The 19892-nt window shown below is 34.5% G+C and overlaps 1 protein-coding gene across 1 annotated transcript in view; it reads right to left on the bottom strand.

Moving 5' to 3' along the window:
• Window positions 1-19530, bottom strand: part of LOC128236475 (uncharacterized) — a 32262-nt gene extending 12732 nt beyond the window's left edge. The window contains exons 1-6 of the mRNA XM_052951351.1: window positions 19431-19530; window positions 15737-15797; window positions 15059-15218; window positions 14660-14776; window positions 12013-12086; window positions 654-752 (exon numbers count right to left, since the gene is read on the bottom strand). Coding sequence (XP_052807311.1) covers window positions 654-752; window positions 12013-12086; window positions 14660-14776; window positions 15059-15218; window positions 15737-15785 — 499 coding nt within the window. The 5' untranslated portion in view covers window positions 15786-15797; window positions 19431-19530. The remainder of the gene's footprint in view (window positions 1-653; window positions 753-12012; window positions 12087-14659; window positions 14777-15058; window positions 15219-15736; window positions 15798-19430) is intronic.
• Between the last annotated feature and the right edge of the window lie 362 nt (window positions 19531-19892).

Raw genomic sequence — 19892 nt, 5'->3', positions numbered from 1 at the left:
ATCAAAGGATATATACAGGGCTCTGTTCATTTAACTGGTATTACAACAGTCCAAATAATGGTCATGTTATTCTGCCATGGTCAAATGCATGCTTTTCTGCGTCACCAAAGCAATAAAAGGGCTTATTCACTCAAATCGAATGAGAAAAACTTATAGTGTTAATACATATACGAATCCACAGACGCCCGCTATACATATACAGCAGTTTCATTGGCCATGCAGATGGTAACGACCACAGCAAAATTGTATTTGCACTATATAATATACTATTCACTGTATTAAAACAAATGTATGGAAGGAAGGTAGAGATCTTAGATATATTGTTGGATATAAATGTCAGTTGTTCGTCACAAATCATATAATTTATTGTATACTTTCTTTGTGGTAAATAATCGTATCATTGATCTTACACAGGCTATCTAAAACATCAACAGATGAAATAGTGCCTACGGTATGTAAGGCAAATACTTGGCCCGGGTCTGCATAAGTATGGCAAAACACCGGTCGTTAACGGAACGTGAATGTTTCGTTCATCTTCCGTAAACACCCGGTATTTGCTCTTTAACACACGTCTTCAACAGGCTAAAAACGGACATGCAATGCTAAAATACAAAATGAATGTTAGAAAATACCAATGGACCACGTTTTCATACCTAGCTTACACACTGGGGGAGACATTATTGTGTCACAAACTGTGCCCGCCACTGTTGTCGTGTTGCAGTCTGATGTCACCGTACATGGTGTGCCGATGTCTGAAGATAAGTAGACGAAAATTAAAACCTAAGCATACCTAGCTTTTCAATTGTGGAGTTACATTGATGTACAAGAAAGACCATTGATGCAAAGCATTTCAGGGCGCCATGAATAAGTTGTAAAGTTAAAATGACAAATGAAATTTGATATATATCTTTTTAAATATTATTTTATCGGTTTCAATAAACACCTCATGGTGGCTTTCGTCGGTATATTGCGATATCTATTTTTTAGTTTGTGTATTTTCAATCTAAAAGACCCATCTTTAATTCTATAATAAAGCCGTTTCATTAAAATGCTTTCATTATTTTCTTATTTATCTGCTATCATATTTAAAAAAAGTATTACCGTTGCAGTTAGTATTTATTATTTAACAATATTGTTATTTATTTGTTTCTTATGGTAAAACAATACCCGATTTTTTATAGAATAATACATTGTTGACCATAGGTTTTGGTTGATAATTGCCTCAGTGTGTAGAAAAATACCAAGGCTTATCCTATATAAAACATATGTTTTGTCATTTGTCAATCATTTGGCCCGGTTTTGGAAATTACAGCTTGGAACGATATAGCCCATTATATTATAAATTATAGGAGTTGATAAGCATAAAGTCTGAACAGTAGAGGAAATAAGATATAACAAATTTGTTAATGAATGGCGTTAACTATTTAAAATAACGAGTTATGTGCAATTTCAATAGATAACCTTTTTACGTGTTTACGCAATTAGATTTGTTAGCAATAGTTCCATTCTTCAAATATTTCTTGTTTTCATCAAATGATTTTGAGGTTCGATTGAATATGTGAGCACAGCTAGGGTCGATCAAGCCTAGGAACAGTTTTATGAAAAATATGTGCTTGAATGACCCTTGCAATTTTGCTGGAATAATAAACATTTCTCATCAAAATAAGAAAAACAAAAGCTTTTCAACAAAACTATGGCGATTTACTCAGGGTACATGTCTGTTATCGCTATACTAACATGTATATACATATTATAATACATTAATAAACAAAGGTTATTCAAAGTACATATAAATAAATAGGTCGAGATTAGATAAATGTGTCTGCACGACCTACCGTATATGTATTTAGAGAACCCGTATTGACCTGTACCAATACAATATGAGCATCCTTCTTTAATGATTCGTAGAAGTAAACTTATACTGTATGGGGAAACGATGAATCCATAAGAATATCCACACACTTCTAAAAGTTAATCTTGCTCGGAAGCGAAAACTTAACAAAGCGTGTTTTACATTATACCAAACATAAGAAAAAAAATTACAATCTTACAGGCGGAGCATATTGCAAATGAGTGTGTTAATCCCGGTATAGAAACACAATTTATGTATTATGTGATTGTCATGATGTGAATTAAAGTGTTCGAACAATTGCTGGAATATTGAGCCGAGCTCAACAATTGAGCGCATTATTTGCCTACTTTAGAGCAATAATCGAGGATGTTTTCTCACTGTAATCACTTCGATTTTAATAAAAAAAACAGTGTTTATATTGTCCAAAGCTCGTTGCCATATATACTGTTTGGGAAAACGATTTAATAGTATATAGTCAATGATGTAAACGGATTAAAGTATCCCGGGTTTAACCTACTATCAGAAAGGTACACCGCATCTTCACACAAGCGTCGTCAACATTCGCAGGACAGGACAAGACAGAGTCACACTTTATTCCGAGGTGAACATATTCTTAAGCTATATGTTCTTTGTTGTTCGGTTGAATATTTATGAAAGCATTGCTTTACTTCGTTTCAACTGTCTCCTCCCATGTATTATCGAATCATTTACCTTACATCGGCGTATATAACTCTAAAAAGTATTCAGCCTTTTTGCAGGTAATATGACGTGTCGCACAATACTATCTTCTATTATCTTTAAATTTGTGTCAATGTGAAATAAAGAGATTATTTAAAAGACACAATCTTATTCAGAATTAAAAGTACTCATAAATAAGTTCGAACAGTATAATTGTGTTTAACCTATTCATCCGATTATATATTGGCTTGATGAAGACGATTCAGCATTATAACCAAATGGGGTTAGTTAATATCAAGAGTTTCAAGAGTTTATTGGCGAATCGGCATGTTTGCCTTTGGCCATTTACAAACTATCTAATTATGGCCAAGACACAAAAGTATATTGATTAATAAAGCAATTGTGTGATAACATTACATATATATTCACAAAAGCAATATCATAATAATATATACGAAAATATAACCAATAGAAGCAGCTAAACTTCTAGCTTTTCTTGTCTAAATTTCATAGCACTATATATAAACTTAGGTAAGTTTTGTAAAAATAAATCCCTCTTTACTGACATCAAATATTTAAATTTAGCCATATTTGGCCAATTAAATTTAATATGATATTTTTTTTTCTAAGATCTGAATAGGCTGTACAACAAAGTAGAAAATGGTATTCAGACTCCACAGTGACATGTGAACAGAGTTTACATTTTCTGTTTTCTCTGTAAATATTCGTATATCGACCAGTCTCTATTTCCAGTGAATGAGATGACAGTCTAAATCTTGATCATTCTTTTCGGTGTTTATCATTTTTGACACACGTTAAATATTCTTCAAATAAAAATTCTTTTTTAAATCTACAATAGTATTCCATTTTGGGTTGGGATGTTAAGTTATCATACCACCTTTGAATATATTGATCCCGTACCCTTTGGGTTAACAAAGGAGAATAATTGTAATCTGTATTAAAATCAACTAACAAGTTACCATAACCCATTCTGTTTAACAAATCAGACATAGCTGAGTGCCATATTTTTTTACTAGCAGGACGTATGTTATTATAATGATAAATATTGGATTGTTTTGTTAACACATGGTGCATTAATGAATTCGGATTCATATTAATTTTTATCCAATATTTTAATGCCCTTTCTTTACATATAACTGACAATTGAAACCGTCCTAGCTCGCCTAAAACGGCGGCATTAGATGTCTGTTGTTTAACACCAAGAATATGTTTGCAGAACTTTAAATGGAGTTTATCTAGCTCGCTATGATCATATGCTCCCCAAATCTCCGATCCATATAAAATAATTGGTACAATTAGAGCATCAAACAACGATAGTTTAGTTTTAATATCTAGTGTCAATCTACTAAACACAGATAGTAGATGGTTGTATGCCTTTAAAGCCTGTTCATTCAGCATTTTTACAGCATTATTCATATTCCCAGTATAAGAAAAGTAAATACCTAAGTAACAAAAGTTATCCACCACTTCAACAATTTCGTCATTAATTGTCCATCTAAAATTACACTGGCTTCTCCTGCTTTCAAACACACATATTTTAGTTTTTTAATGTTGATTTTAACCCCCAGTTACATGAATACATGTACAGAGAATTTAGCTGATGCTGTAAACTTACAGGATCAGTGGTAAATAATGCGATATCATCCGCAAACAACAGCATAAAATAGATAGTGTATCAATGTCTGACTCAGTTAAATTGTGAAAGTCAACAGAGTCTTTAACACCAATGATAAACAAAATAAACAAAAGGGGTGATAATGGCTCCCCTTGATTAACACCAAGTGATATATCAAACATATCAGAGTAGGACATATTACTTGCATCCTTAATACAAGCCTTAACACTTCTATATAGAGATTTTATCATCTTGGAGCTAACTCCCGATTCTACTAATTTTACCCACAATGCATCATGGATAACAGTATCGAAAGCTTTTTCGTAATCAACAAATGCACAATACTGGGTGAGTACCTAAATTGGAACACTTTCGGCACTATTTTTGAAATATTTTTAGTTAGACTTGCACTACAACTACAACATTTTCCATCAGCATACTAGGATTCAAGACCAAGTGGTTGATATAAATGGCATTTTTCAAGATACTACCAATCTGCATGAAAAGTACTTTATTAACCGCACAATTAAGGACTGCCATTTTCGTCCTCGGAGTACCTAAATATGGAACAGTTTTAATTTGTTATTTATTTTTATGTATTCTTTTAAAATTATTGCTCCATGATTTGTTTAAGTAAATTAATAATTTAATGTTATTTCCAGCTTGTTTTTTTTTGTCATTTTTGTCAATAAAATTTGATGATTTCTGTAAAATACAGGCTGTACCAGTATGCTGGGATTGTGGCAAGCATGAGGTTTTTCCCCCGCATGCCATGTATTTACATTTGAACATGAAAAACTTTAAATGTTAGCAGTATTTCAAATACTTACCGGAGAATCGTGTTCTTTGGAATTTGTATCTAAGACAAACGTCTTTATTGATTAAAATCGTAAATAAAATGATCTCAATCAGAAAACACTTATATAATGAGTGTTCCATATTTAGGTACTGTTCCGATTTAGGTACTCACCCAGTATAGTTTATGTTTGCTTAGAATAGTATTCTGAATTAATGCATGTAAGATAAAAATACAATCAGAAGTACTATGACTATTTCTAAATCCGAACTGTGATTCATTATATACATAATTGTTCTCACACCATTTATCAATTCTATTTCTAAGAACTAATGAGAATATCTTAGCAGTAATATTAACTAAAGTTATTTCTCTATAATTTGCCGGATCAGAACGATCACCTTTTTTAAAGATTGGGACAATAGCCCCTTTACTCCACGCTTCTGGATAGACACCCTTCTGAAATATGTAATTAAATAATTTGGTCAAATATGGAGCAATAAATTCTTTTGGAATCTATGAAAAAATCAGCAACAACATTAGATGTGTCACAGCTCTTATTGCGTTTCAAACTTGAAATAATTTTACATATCTCATCAACAGTGAAGTCGCAATCCAATTCATTGGTTTCAATAGTATTCACGGAATAAGGATAGTCGTTAACATCGAAATTGCTGGGATGGGGTGTATTTGACATATTTTTGAAATGCTGAACAAATTCATCAATACTTATGTCATTAGAATTTGTATTTTTTTTTACCTTTATACTTATTAATATATTTCCAAAAGGATCTAGCATTTGTCTTGCTAAGTGTAGCTAATGTACAATTTTCAATATATGAATACCTTTGTTTAGCTTTACGCTTGGCTTTACAATACAAAGCACTAGCATTCAAAATAATAATCTGTTTTCAGGTGTAGGATTTTCAGTATACAGCCTTTTACAATTGTAAAAATCCTTTTTACGTTGCTTACACGTGTTATCAAACCAAGGCGACTGTTTTCTGTGTGGTGAACTATTTCTGTTAATACGAATGGTTTTACCATGTACAGCAAATGATATATCATATATCAAGGTTGGAAAATCATCGATACAAGTGTTTAAATCCACACAATCGTTTAATAAATTTTCAACAATATTATCAAAATGAGGCTTATTATCATTTAGTTTTGATAAAAATTGTTCCTTTTTAGAAACATCCCACATAATTTTATCACATGAAAAATTTTCATTGCAATTTTTCATATTGTTTAGATTTACTGTAAAATGTTATGGACAGTGGTCCGAATATTCATTTAGTTCATGCACTTCAAAATGATCAATCAACTGAAACATATCATAATTGACAATAACACAATCAACAACATTAGCGGCTAATCTATTCCTGATAAGATTATAGCAAGTAAATTTCCCCACTTCTTTACGACCATTTACAATAAAAATACTGTTTTCTTTGCAGACCGTTAATAGTTTATTTCCGAAACCGTTAGATTTATTGTCAAACGACGATCTTTTTGGTAAATTATCAGCAGGTATATCATTTAATGGCATGTCAACAAATCGGTCTAGAATAATATTTTGTACAATATCTGACCTCTGGCCTACCCTGGAGTTCAAATCTCCCGTTATAAGTATATCTCCAAGTTGGCTATAATGTCTTATAACATTAGACAATAATTCAAAAAAGTCAAATTCGAATAATTGTGAATTAATGTTTTTATAGACATTAGAATCTTCAGGTGGAATGTAGCAGCTACAGATATAAATATCATTATCTGTTCCGAAGAATGTTACTTATTCCAAACTAATCCATTAGTATTAATAAAAATGAGTTTTATATAACCAAAATATTTTTGTTTATAGTAAATTATTACACCTCCACTATTACGTTTAGCTTTTTTATTACATTTTGGGCGCGGGCAAGAAAAACAATGAATATCAAGTGAGTACGTAACACTGGTAAATAGGTTTTATTAAATACTAAGCTTATTTCCTAATAAGATTGTCACTGATTCTTTAATGTATAAAACATATTTGATACAGCGGCTTGAACAGCATATCATATATATCAAACCGCTGTATCAAATATGTATATATATATATACGTAAAATATACCTAGAGAAGTTGCATTTTTGGTCGTGTTTTGATTAATACAAGTATCAAATTAAACGAATGTTTGGATCAAATATGGGCTATAAAATTTCGATTCCCATAAAAATGTTAAAAGTAAATAACTGATTGTTTATTAATTGCTATTGTTAATCACATTTCATTTTATACTTTCAACATTTGTAATGTTTGATATAAAATAATTGTTAAACATTTCTCAAAATGCAATTTGTTCACGACCTTTTCTTCTCACTCTATTTTTCTTTTTAAAATACAAAAATACGCATTACAACAATAATACGTACTCAAGACACATTCATTTCTGACTTCTCACGTTTTCCGATTTAATGGAAATACCGAAACTTTGAAAATATTTTCCGCCATATATTATATCTAAATCCTTCAATCTGTTAAGCAGTCATGCATTTACTCTATATAACCAATAACGAAATTAATTCATCGCAAGAGAAGCATATTGACACAACGTTGTTCAAGGAAGAATATGTTAAAATTATCCCGTTGTGTTATTTTCTTGAAAAGCAAATGTTGCGGAACATTGGTATAAAAGGTGGAAAAGTCATAAAATGCTGTTTTGGAGGATACAGACTTTCGATTATAATTACAACCTATCTAGAATGATTGATGGACAATAATTCATTGATCATATACTAGATAACAAAAGTTTTTAACATGCGTATTTATCGCAGACAAGATGTAAGCAAGACAGAATCTTGTCCACTTGACCGAGATATAGATTCCACTATTTGTAACGCACTTTGTGATTGTTTTTGGTGTGTTTTGATGAACAAAACAGTAATACTAAGAAGGTCCACAATTTTTCTACACAATGGAAGTTAAATATAATGCATTTTCGAGTATCACAATGTTCAATTGAATGCTGCATGTTTTCCATTTAGTATCAAAATAGGAGAGCATATGTTTATATCAAGCTTTCTTCGAAACTAAGGTTTTAATTTCCAATTCCGTGTATTTTTCTGTTCAAAAAGTACACATTGTCAACTTTGGAATGAATTTTGTATATGGTAATCTAGTAAAAAAACACGTACTTTTTAATCTAAGAAACAATCGAATAAGTCGGAATAATACTTAGCCTATTCAGAATCATATAGTTTTTATATGTTTTGCCTTTTTATGCCCCCGAAGGTGGGCATATTAAAATCGCACCGTCCGTCCGTCCGGCTCTGTAACTTTCCCTTGTATGGACAGATTTTAAAATAACTTGCCACATGTGTTCCACATACCAAGACGACGTGTGGCGTGCAAGACTCGTGTCCCTACCTCAAAGGTCAAGGTCACACTTAGTGTTTATTCACAATGGAGTGCTGCATATAAGGACATAGAGTATAGGTTGTCGTGTCCGGGCTGTAACTTTCCCTTGTATGGACAGATTTTAAAATAACTTGCCACATGTGTTCCACATACCAAGACGACGTGTCGCGTGCAAGACCCGTGTCCCTACCTCAAAGGTCAAGGTCACACTTAATGTTTATTCACAATGGAGTGCTGCATATAAGGACATAGAGTATAGGTTGTCGTGTCCGGGCTGTAACTTTCTCTTGTATGGACAGATTTTAAAATAACTTGCCACATGTGTTCCACATACCAAGACGACGTGTCGCGTGCAAGACCCGTGTCCCTACCTCAAAGGTCAAGGTCACACTTAGAGTTTATTTACAATGGAGTGCTGCATATAAGGACATAGAGTATAGGTTGTCGTGTCCGGGCTGTAACTTTCCCTTGTATGGACAGATTTTAAAATAACTTGCCAAATGTGTTCCACATAGCAAGACGACGTGTCGCGTGCAAAACCCGTGTCCCTACCTCAAAGGTCAAGGTCACACTTAGTGTTTATTCACAATGGAGTGCTGCATATAAGGACATAGAGTATAGGTTGTCGTGTCCGGACTGTAACTTTCCCTTGTATGGACAGATTTTAAAACAACTTGCCACATGTGTACCACATACCAAGACGACGTGTCGCGTGCAAGACCCGTGTCCCTACCTCAAAGGTCAAGGTCACACTTAGTGTTTATTCGCAATAGAGTGCTGCATATAAGGACATAGAGTACTGGTTGTCGTGTCCGGGCTGTAACTTTCCCTTGTATGGACATATTTTAAAATAACTTGCCACATGTGTTCCACATACCAAGACGACGTGTCGCGTGCAAGACCCGTGTCCCTACCTCAAAGGTCAAGGTCACACTTAGTGTTTATTCACAATGGAGTGCTGCATATAAGGACATAGAGTATGGGTTGTCGTGTCCGGGCTGTAACTTTCTCTTGTATGGACAGTTTTTAAAATAACTTGCCACATGTGTTCCACATACCAAGACGACGTGTCGCGTGCAAGACCCGTGTCCCTACCTCAAAGGTCAAGGTCACACTTAGTGTTTATTTACAATGGAGTGCTGCATATAAGGACATAGAGTATAGGTTTTCGTGTCCGGGCTGTAACTTTCCCTTGTATGGACAGATTTTAAAATAACTTGCCAAATGTGTTCCACATACCAAGACGACGTGTGGCGTGCAAAACCCGTGTCCCTACCTCAAAGGTCAAGGTCACACTTAGAGTTTATTTACAATGGAGTGCTGCATATAACGACATAGAGTATAGGTTGTCGTGTCCGGGCTGTAACTTTCCCTTGTATGGACAGATTTTAAAATAACTTGCCACATGTGTTCCACATACCAAGACGACGTGTCGCCTGCAAGACCCGTGTCCCTACCTCAAAGGTCAAGGTCACACTTAGTTTTTATTTACAATGGAGTGCTGCATATAAGGACATAGAGTATAGGTTGTCGTGTCCGGGCTGTAACTTTCCCTTGTATGGACAGATTTTAAAATAACTTGCCAAATGTGTTCCACATACCAAGACGACGTGTCGCGTGCAAGACCCGTGTCCCTACCTCAAAGGTCAAGGTCACACTTAGTGTTTATTCACAATGGAGTGCTGCATATAAGGACATAGAGTATGGGTTGTCGTGTCCGGGCTGTAACTTTCTCTTGTATGGACAGTTTTTAAAATAACTTGCCACATGTGTTCCACATACCAAGACGACGTGTCGCGTGCAAGACCCGTGTCCCTACCTCAAAGGTCAAGGTCACACTTAGTGTTTATTTACAATGGAGTGCTGCATATAAGGACATAGAGTATAGGTTTTCGTGTCCGGGCTGTAACTTTCCCTTGTATGGACAGATTTTAAAATAACTTGCCAAATGTGTTCCACATACCAAGACGACGTGTGGCGTGCAAAACCCGTGTCCCTACCTCAAAGGTCAAGGTCACACTTAGAGTTTATTTACAATGGAGTGCTGCATATAACGACATAGAGTATAGGTTGTCGTGTCCGGGCTGTAACTTTCCCTTGTATGGACAGATTTTAAAATAACTTGCCACATGTGTTCCACATACCAAGACGACGTGTCGCCTGCAAGACCCGTGTCCCTACCTCAAAGGTCAAGGTCACACTTAGTTTTTATTTACAATGGAGTGCTGCATATAAGGACATAGAGTATAGGTTGTCGTGTCCGGGCTGTAACTTTCCCTTGTATGGACAGATTTTAAAATAACTTGCCAAATGTGTTCCACATACCAAGACGACGTGTCGCGTGCAAAACCCGTGTCCCTACCTCAAAGGTCAAGGTCACACTTAGTGTTTATTCACAATGGAGTGCTGCATATAAGGACATAGAGTATAAGTTGTCGTGTCCGGGCTCTAACTTTCCCTTGTATGGACAGATTTTAAAAAAAAACTTGACACATGTGTTTCACATACCAAGACGACGTGTCGCGTGCAAGACCCGTGTCCCTACCTCAAAGGTCAAGGTCACACTTAGTGTTTATTCACAATGGAGTGCTGCATATAAGGACATAGAGTATAGGTTGTCGTGTCAGGGCTGTTACTTTCCCTTGTATGGACAGATTTTAAAATCACTTGCTACATGTGTTCCACATACGAAGACAACGTGTCGTGTGCAAGACCCATGTCCCGACCTCTTAGGTGAAAGATACACTAAGTGTTTATTCACAAGGGTATTCTGAATATAAGGACATAACAGTGTAGGTTGTCAAGTATGGGTGGTATTTTTTATGTTCAGAGGCAATTTAAAATAACTTGCCATATGTATTTGACACGTAAAGGCAAGATCAACTTTTCATGTACTGACCTTGTTCGTAGGTCAATGTCACATTCGGGGGCATTCGTCACATACTGTGACAGCTCTTGTTATTTTTTTTATTTTTTTTTATTTAATGACGCTTTATCATTGTATAAGGTTTAAGCTTCAAGTTGTTATATAAAGACTACATATACAGACGTTATACCTGAATATAATCAAGTATATATGCAAATGAAAATTGAATCTATCAGATAGCTTAGGCGTTCCATAGTCAAGTACTGATTTAATCTACAATTTGAATAAGATTTGCAGACAAAATGATGAGATATAATGTTATAAAGTAAAAATACGACACTCTCATATAGCTTCCGGGATGATCGTTTACATATCAATCAGACAAGACAAGTTCTTATTTGTCAGAGTAATACATCGATCAAACATAAAAGCTTGATAGAGTGACATAAACAAGTAATGTAGCCATAATAACATGTTTATTTGACATAATAACATGCCATTTAGACATTATTGTATGCCTTTTAGACATAATAACATGTCATTTAGACATTATTGTATGCCATTTAGACATGATAACATGTCATTTAGACATGCTAACATGTTGTTTGATTGACATTATAACAAGTCAGTTAGACAAAACAACATGACAGCTAGACACTATGACATGAGAAATCACAATATAAGACAGATGTAGTAATACATAATCATACATCAAACTTAGACATTGTGGTTTCCCAAATGGCTGGATATTTGCACTAAAATAAAATGTAAGGATTTACTTACTTGGTATAACGAGGTTTTTAACAGTCACGGTAACATTTTTGGTGGTTGCCGTTGAGTCGCCAAAATCAGTGATACTGGAACAAAAGCGAAAAATATGAAGATGGGAAAATAAATATACTAATTCTTTCTCTTGTCGATTTATTGAAAACCTGTCCCCAGTCGGGCATGCGCACCCAATGTCCATGCGTGCCAACTATGCATGAGCCACAATATTCATTAGGTCCAAGTATTCATGAGATTCATAAGGTCACAAAATTTATGAGGCCCCACTATTCAAGAGGTTTCACTATTCATGAGAGCCCTATACCTATTCTGGCCTCAATGTCCTTGTGAACTTAAGTAACATGTTCACGGGGGCCCAATATTCATGAGTCCCCACTATTCATGATGTCTTACTATTCGTGAGAGCCCTATACCCATTCTGGCCTCCATATCCTTGTGAACTTAAGTAACATGTTCACGAGTGCCCAATATCCATGAGGGCCCAATATCCACGAGGGCACAATATCACTGAGCGCCAAACATCCGTGAGGGCCCGAAATGTTTTAAATTTAAATTCATTGTCATTTGGCTTTAAAGTTAAAAGAAACAACAACAACAAAAAACATATGATTTACGTTAAACACGATAGTGCATTACCATCTAAAAACAACAACATTTTTTGCATCAACCTATATTGTGAGCCTGAAATGTATTTAAGGGAAAAGAGATATTATATCATTGTATGAATACCTCTCGTTGGCACGGTTTAGAGTTTTTCATAAAATGTTATATTAATGTTGTTATTGGGAAACAATATAAATCACCATTATGTGGGCAATTCTCTTAAGCACGATTTTGTGAGATTTCATATATCTATGTTGTGTGGTTGACATGATAGAAAAGCATTATAGTTCTCTCGTTGGCTTTATGTATTGGGAGAGTAAGACATTTATATATTAATAATGTGGGGGTAACAAAATGATTCAGAATTACATGAATTACACTCATCGGCACGATGTTACTTAATATACTTATATTGTGGGTGGATCGAAATAGCTTGGTTTTTTATTGATGAATTTTTTTCGCGCGATTTTACGAAGAGTGTGTGCGTGCGTGCATGTGTGCGCGCGCGCGCGTGCGTGCGTGCGTGTGTGTGTGTGTGTGTGATTTTGAAGGGTATTACAGCGTTTTATTCATTACTCTCTTTGGCACGAATTTAATGCGGAGTCTTCATACATTAAATGTTATTGCCGCAAATTATTGATAAATATATTCTTGGCAGGAGGAGGGGGGGGGGACTGCATTATATTAATAACTTTACTTATGAAGTCTTCATATATTTATGTTCCAACTGATTTCTCTCATTTGCATGAAGGTACGTGAGTATATGGCCTTAATTTAAACGTAACTTATTCAGTTTAAGACATAGTAACGGGTAGGGTCCCACAAACGCGATTGATTCCACAAACGGAATGGTTTGGGTCTAAAGCCTTACACATAGGCATGTTCAAAAATAGATTCACACAAACGAGCATGTTTTGTTCTATTTTCGTCCAATTATAATGATCGAGAAAGGGTTTGGTTTTTACCTGATCTTTATAAAGCACATCTCCGTGATACCCATTGAATCTGTTATAAACAAACGTTTACACAGACAAAGCAGGGACCAAATACAATGACGTATTTCCGATATCGTAATTATTGTGCTCATGAAAACGTATCATTGCTAATGGTTTTATGAGAGTTTAGATTTTAATCAAAAACAAAAATATAAGTAGTGTTCCTTATTTTGCTCTTATTCTGTTCATTTATTATAAATGACAATTGATAAATATGATGATAGCAATGGAAGCATGCATGGAATGCCTCCGAATATCGCTGTTTACAGCCTTCGACATTTTTACTATAAAGTTTAGAAAATGGCGTGCAAAATGATATCGAAATAAGAAAAGACATCGATTCTAAACATGTGGACGAAGTAGTGTGCCGGGTTCTGTTTTTGGTTAAATTAAGCAGTATTATCAATTATTTAAAAACAAAATCAGAATCGAAATAATCCAATTAAGTCTTTCTGTTATTTCGCATTAAAATATCATCTTCATGATGAAAATCCGCAGTAGTACTAAATTATTACCCTATGCATTTCTTTAAAAATAAGTCCTAAAGCAATTTGGGATCCAAAGTTATACGCAATCTGTGTACGGTTGAAATATTTCACTTTGTGTAAATCTATTTTTATAACATGCTCGTCTTAGGGAAAATGTCTATAAATAAACAGATCCTATTGATTGAATCATGTCTGTTTGTTTGAACCTGCCCGCTTATGAGCCTCACATCGCACCATTCAATGTTTTACTACTATCTACATGACACATTGAAACGGGTTAAAAGGAAAGCAGAGCTAATATTTTTAGTACGTTAAATACACTATCACTGCCTTAGATGACCCTTTGTACATGTCAGACATAAATACGAAGAATGCCAGATTTGAAAACAAATAGCGAAACCATTGGAGTATACAACAATGAGCTAACGAAATAAAATACTTAGAACCTTAATCATATTTCAATATAATGCTTAGCACCTTTATTGTCACTCAAATGGTTGACGTACAACCAGTGTCGTGTAATTGACTGATGATTTATATAACTAAATAAGAACTTACGTTATTGACAAGTTGTACGACGTTATCGCATTGGTTTTAATAGTTGCCATGTTACACTGTAGTTTCTCATCCGGATCTACGGCAGTGGTAAAGGCACCACCTGTATTGCCAGTAGCTCTAGAAAAACAACATTTAGGCAAGCATGTCTTTAAAGTTCGATTAATGCATCTATTAAAGAAGATAAATCGTATTGGCAATATAATGACAACTATATAAAATAAGGTATATGTTGGGTGGGGGGAGAGAAAAGGGTGTGTGTGTTTTCGTGCCCAAACAGTACATATAAATATGTTCGATGAAATTAAATAGTTTCTTATATAACATTCAATAATAATGAATAAACATATACCAATAGGTATAAAGGTGATTAATACATTCTTCATGAAAATAACAACATACATAACGTTATTGAACGGTCCTGTTCCAGTCACAACAATAAGGAAGACCTTATCACAGTCTGTTGAAACGTCAACATCCACGGTGGCTGTAAGGCTAGAATTTCCATCCCTATCTTCGACGACGAAGGAGACTTCCTCACTTTCATCTATTCCAATGGTCACTGTAAAAGACACCGCAACAATTCATTAATTTAAAACAACTTCTCTACAAAATGTTGTAATATACGAGTATATATGATGACTTCGCAGGTTTGGAATCGGGAAGATAATCTTAGACAGCCCAAATTCATTTCACTATTCCACGGCGTTAACAATATTTAATTTTGGCACCTGACGGGTCTTCCTATTTCAGCCTACAGCAGAAAAAACACAGTAGACAGTACTTAGCCATTACAGCTAAACCGCATACTTACAACATACATATGGCAGGGACAATGGTTTCTTACATATCTAATTTAAATTCTAATTTGATAAAGTGTTATATTTCCTAGAAGTTGGTTTATAAAAGTACAGAACAAGTCTAGCGTTGTAAAAAGTGGCAGAAACCATGCGATAAGTTATTAAATGTTCTTCTAGATACCCCAAAATAATATATTTGCAAGATAATAAAATACTCTTGCGTTTTTGTTTTATTTAGATACAACACATATGTTTTTCAATGGTCTGGCTTGATACTTACAAATAATAAGCAGTACAATGAGTACGTGACAGCGACCAAGTCTTTTCATTTTGGAAAAATGCTGCATAAAGAAAAAGAACATGAAGATATGAACTATCAGAAAACAAACGACAAAATTATATTAGTGCTCATTATAGTCTACATTTCAGCAACACGCCATAATAGATTATAAATAACGGGGTGAGTAGGTGACCCAATATAGGATATACGGGGCAAAAGAAACCATTAGGTGAGAGCGAAGCTCATACCCGGATATGGTTTCCTGCGCCCCGTATATCCCATATCGGGTCACCTACTAACCCCGTATCGTATATATCACGTCGACAACCTGTTTACATGTTTAAATGTTTTATGTATTCATTGGAATCGGAAAATAGACGCCATTTTGGTACGTTATAAATTTGTTGCCCAATATGGAAAAATATGGGTTCAGCACGTGACCAGTCCTGGACCAATGGCGTTGCGTCAATTATGTTGGAGGCGTGATATAGTGATTTACTCAAACAGTTTTCTTTAGTAACTGTATTGTGACGGTTATGGTCGCAAATATGTTTATCAAATTTTAGGTTTTCAAGTCTATGTGACTATTAAATAACAAATGATGATGATGATGATGATGATGATGATGATGATGATGATGATGATGATGATGATGATGATGATGATAATGATGATGATAATGATGGTGATGGACAACCATGGGTTCTTTTAAGAGGCGATCGTTAAGGAGATCGTTAGTTGATTGTTTTAGTACAACCAAAGTTACCGGTCGGCATACCTCCAGATACGCAACGTGCACCTGCTTTATTGTATATCTGACTTTAAACCTATGATCGGTTAAAGGCACTCGTTAACTTAGGCTTTAAGATAACGGATGATGGTTTTCGCCATGTCAAGGTATATTTTCGCTTTTTATCAGCATTCGAAGTGTGATTTTGCGTGTACCACGTTCGCTGATGTGGAATTTTTCAAACAATGCATCAACCGTCAAATGTAGGATGTTTACTGCAAAGATGTAAATCGTTTGTTATATGTTGTAAATGCACTGATATTTTATACATAGAATGTGCCATAGAATTTCGTTCTGCCCTTTAAAATGTCAGGTAATACAACTTCATATCATGTTTTTCCGATGTTTCCGTTTTAATTCGGATAAAATAAATGACTGTAAAATAAAAATATTTCGATGTTATATCACCTACTTTTGTCAATGGCGCAAGCAGTAAGTACATTATTAAACAATACTACCATGAAATTATTACATGCTTTAGCGTTTGATTATGTTTCTTATTGTTACAAATAGAGCACTGATGCTAAGTTTGTATACTTTTTGTTAAGAACATGTCACAAAAGATAAATTTGAGTGTTGGATAGTTAAATAACACGCACAATATCGGATCACTATGTAATCATTTTAATTTCTCTGTACTTGTGAAGGCTTCTTTGTTTTCCTTCTTTATTTTTTTTCTTTCTAAGTCATATCATTCGATGTTGTGTGTAGCTCTACAATACAGATTAAGATGCAAGATTGACAGCGAAGTACGGTGGCACAGATGTGACATGAGTATATTTTATTGATCTCGTAAGCACGACATCCTTAGTCGTTCGCGCTACATATTAAGTCGTGCGCACGAGATACTTAGTAAATCCAGCATGGTGAAAAAGTCTATACTCCAGTGTAGTTCATAAATAACATGATAGATAGGAGAGGTTTTCAACTACTTCACTGAATTTTGTTATGCATACAACGTGATACACATTATCTTGAGAGGTCGTTCGAACAATGGTCATGTATAAGAAGATTAAACTTTGCTTAGTGGATATCTCTGATTTAGGATATCAGGCCAAAATGTATGCCAGTTAAAAATGATTTATTAGAATAAAAATAAATGCCGTTGTGTAGTTCAACTAAATGTTAATCTTAGTCTATTGATGATAAATATGTTTTAAAAAGCAGTGCAGATACAGACATTAAATTGAAATGTGTTACGTTGCATATTAAGTACACTGAAAATCCCAGCCGGATGGTCTGCTAAGTTGTATTTAATTGACTGGTTCAATATTATGGTGATTTGAAGCTAATGGGCAATTTCCCTAGACTGAGCTAAGGTGCAGCTAACGGAAATTAGATAACATTTATTTACTTATCAAGATCTTATGTCACCATAAATACAAAAGCTGTAAACATATAGGAGCTATAAATGGGAATAGTAATAACTTGAGTAATCCGAGATATGTGGGGGTTTTTCCAACATAATAAGTTATTGCGATAGAATGTAGCTATTCAGTTTGGGTTAGTGCGTGTGTGTGTTTGGGGGGAGGGGGGGTCCAATTTAGATAACATTAACCTGTTAAGTCTAAGTGCGTTCGTTTTCCTTATTCTTTTGTAATGAAACAATCTACTTTATAAACTCACTAAAACTGATTCTATAGACACACCTCACTATGTTTTGGCCGGGACATTTTTACCTAGAATTGAGCTCGAAATCAATAAATATCCTATGGAAACCTATTGCGTACATTGACCGCGTCTTACAGTGTTTGTTCGACCTGTGTCATTTACTAGGGAAGGAGCTTATCAGTAAATCTATTTTTAGCATATTCCCTTCTATAGTAAATGATATTTGCAAGAGGCTCCGGACACTTATCCAAGACAATCAGCACCTAATAATTTATTTGTTGATTAATGCCTTTTGATCGATTAATATAAAACAGACGAGCGTTGGGCATTTTTCTTGATTAATATATATATTGCTTTAAGTCTTTTTGTGAATTGAAGTCAATGCAATACCAATCAGTTACAGTATTGGTATAAGTGTATGAAAGATTAATTTTACTCCATATCTTAATCATCATCCTCATCCTCATCCTCATCATCATCATCAACAACAACATCCTCCTCCTCCTCCTCCTCCTCCTCATCATCATCATCATCACCACCACCACCACCACCACCACCACCACCACCACCCTCCTCCTCCTCCTCCTCCTCCTCCTCCTCCTCCTCCTCCTCCTCCTCCTCCTCCTCCTCCTCCTCCTCCTCCTCCTCCTCCTCATCATCATCATCATCATCATCATCATCATCATCATCATCATCACCATCATCATCATCATCATCATTAATCGCCAACAACAACAACGAATCGTTGTCATCAAAATCGTTTCATTGACGTCGTTGCCTCATTACCATTACCGTCATTGTCGTCGTCGCCATTGGTATATTTATATATAAATATATATAAATATATATATATATAAATATATATATATATATATATATATATATATATATATATATATATATATATATATATATATATATATATATATATATCACCCTGTTTGCAATAGTCGTCGTAGCACTATCATTATTTCATTATTATAATTATGTTAGTAGTAGTCTTGGCATCATCGTGATTTATATCATCTTAGTCGTCACCTTATCAATATTATCATAATCATTTTTATCGTCGTCTTGGCATCATTATTACCGCCACCACCACCATCATCATCATCATCATCATCATCATCATCATCATCTGAAACGCCTTCATTGGGTAAAAGTCTTACGTTCTTTTCACTAATATTCTCTAATGAAAAATGTTATCACATTAACAATTCTTCCGATGTACATAAAAAAGTTTGTTTAATCAAAGACTTTTAATAAAAGAAAAGTACAATTTGAAAATCCTACCTATCAAAGATCCCTTTCCTGTTATGTCTTTTAGGGTTACATTTAAAATAATTGATCCATCGCACTGTTTTTATTATATTCCCTGTCTTTCAAAACGTTATGATCCGTGTTGATGCATATTTTATTTAAGAATTTCTTTTGGAGTCAGTTTTAAACAAATATTTACATGTAAGCGTAAAAGGCGGTAGTGATCGAATTGCATAAGGAAGGAAATGATTTTGTACTATCGTTGATGTAATCGTTAAATATGTAATTTGTCGCGTCCACCACAAATATTGTAAATGAGTGTATTCAACTATTATTTTGGTACATGAACACAACTTGCAGCATTTTGGGGTCAGTTGTTATCAAACGTTAGAGTAAAACGCGGTAATAATCTAAATGCATACGGAAATTTTTTGACGAAAATGCAATAATTTAACAAACTTAACTAAAAATGTAATGCTTTTAAGGGAAATCAAT

Source organism: Mya arenaria, chromosome 6, assembly GCF_026914265.1.
Source record: "Mya arenaria isolate MELC-2E11 chromosome 6, ASM2691426v1".
NCBI lineage: Eukaryota > Metazoa > Mollusca > Bivalvia > Myida > Myidae > Mya > Mya arenaria.
This window is presented reverse-complemented; position numbering and strand designations above follow the sequence as displayed.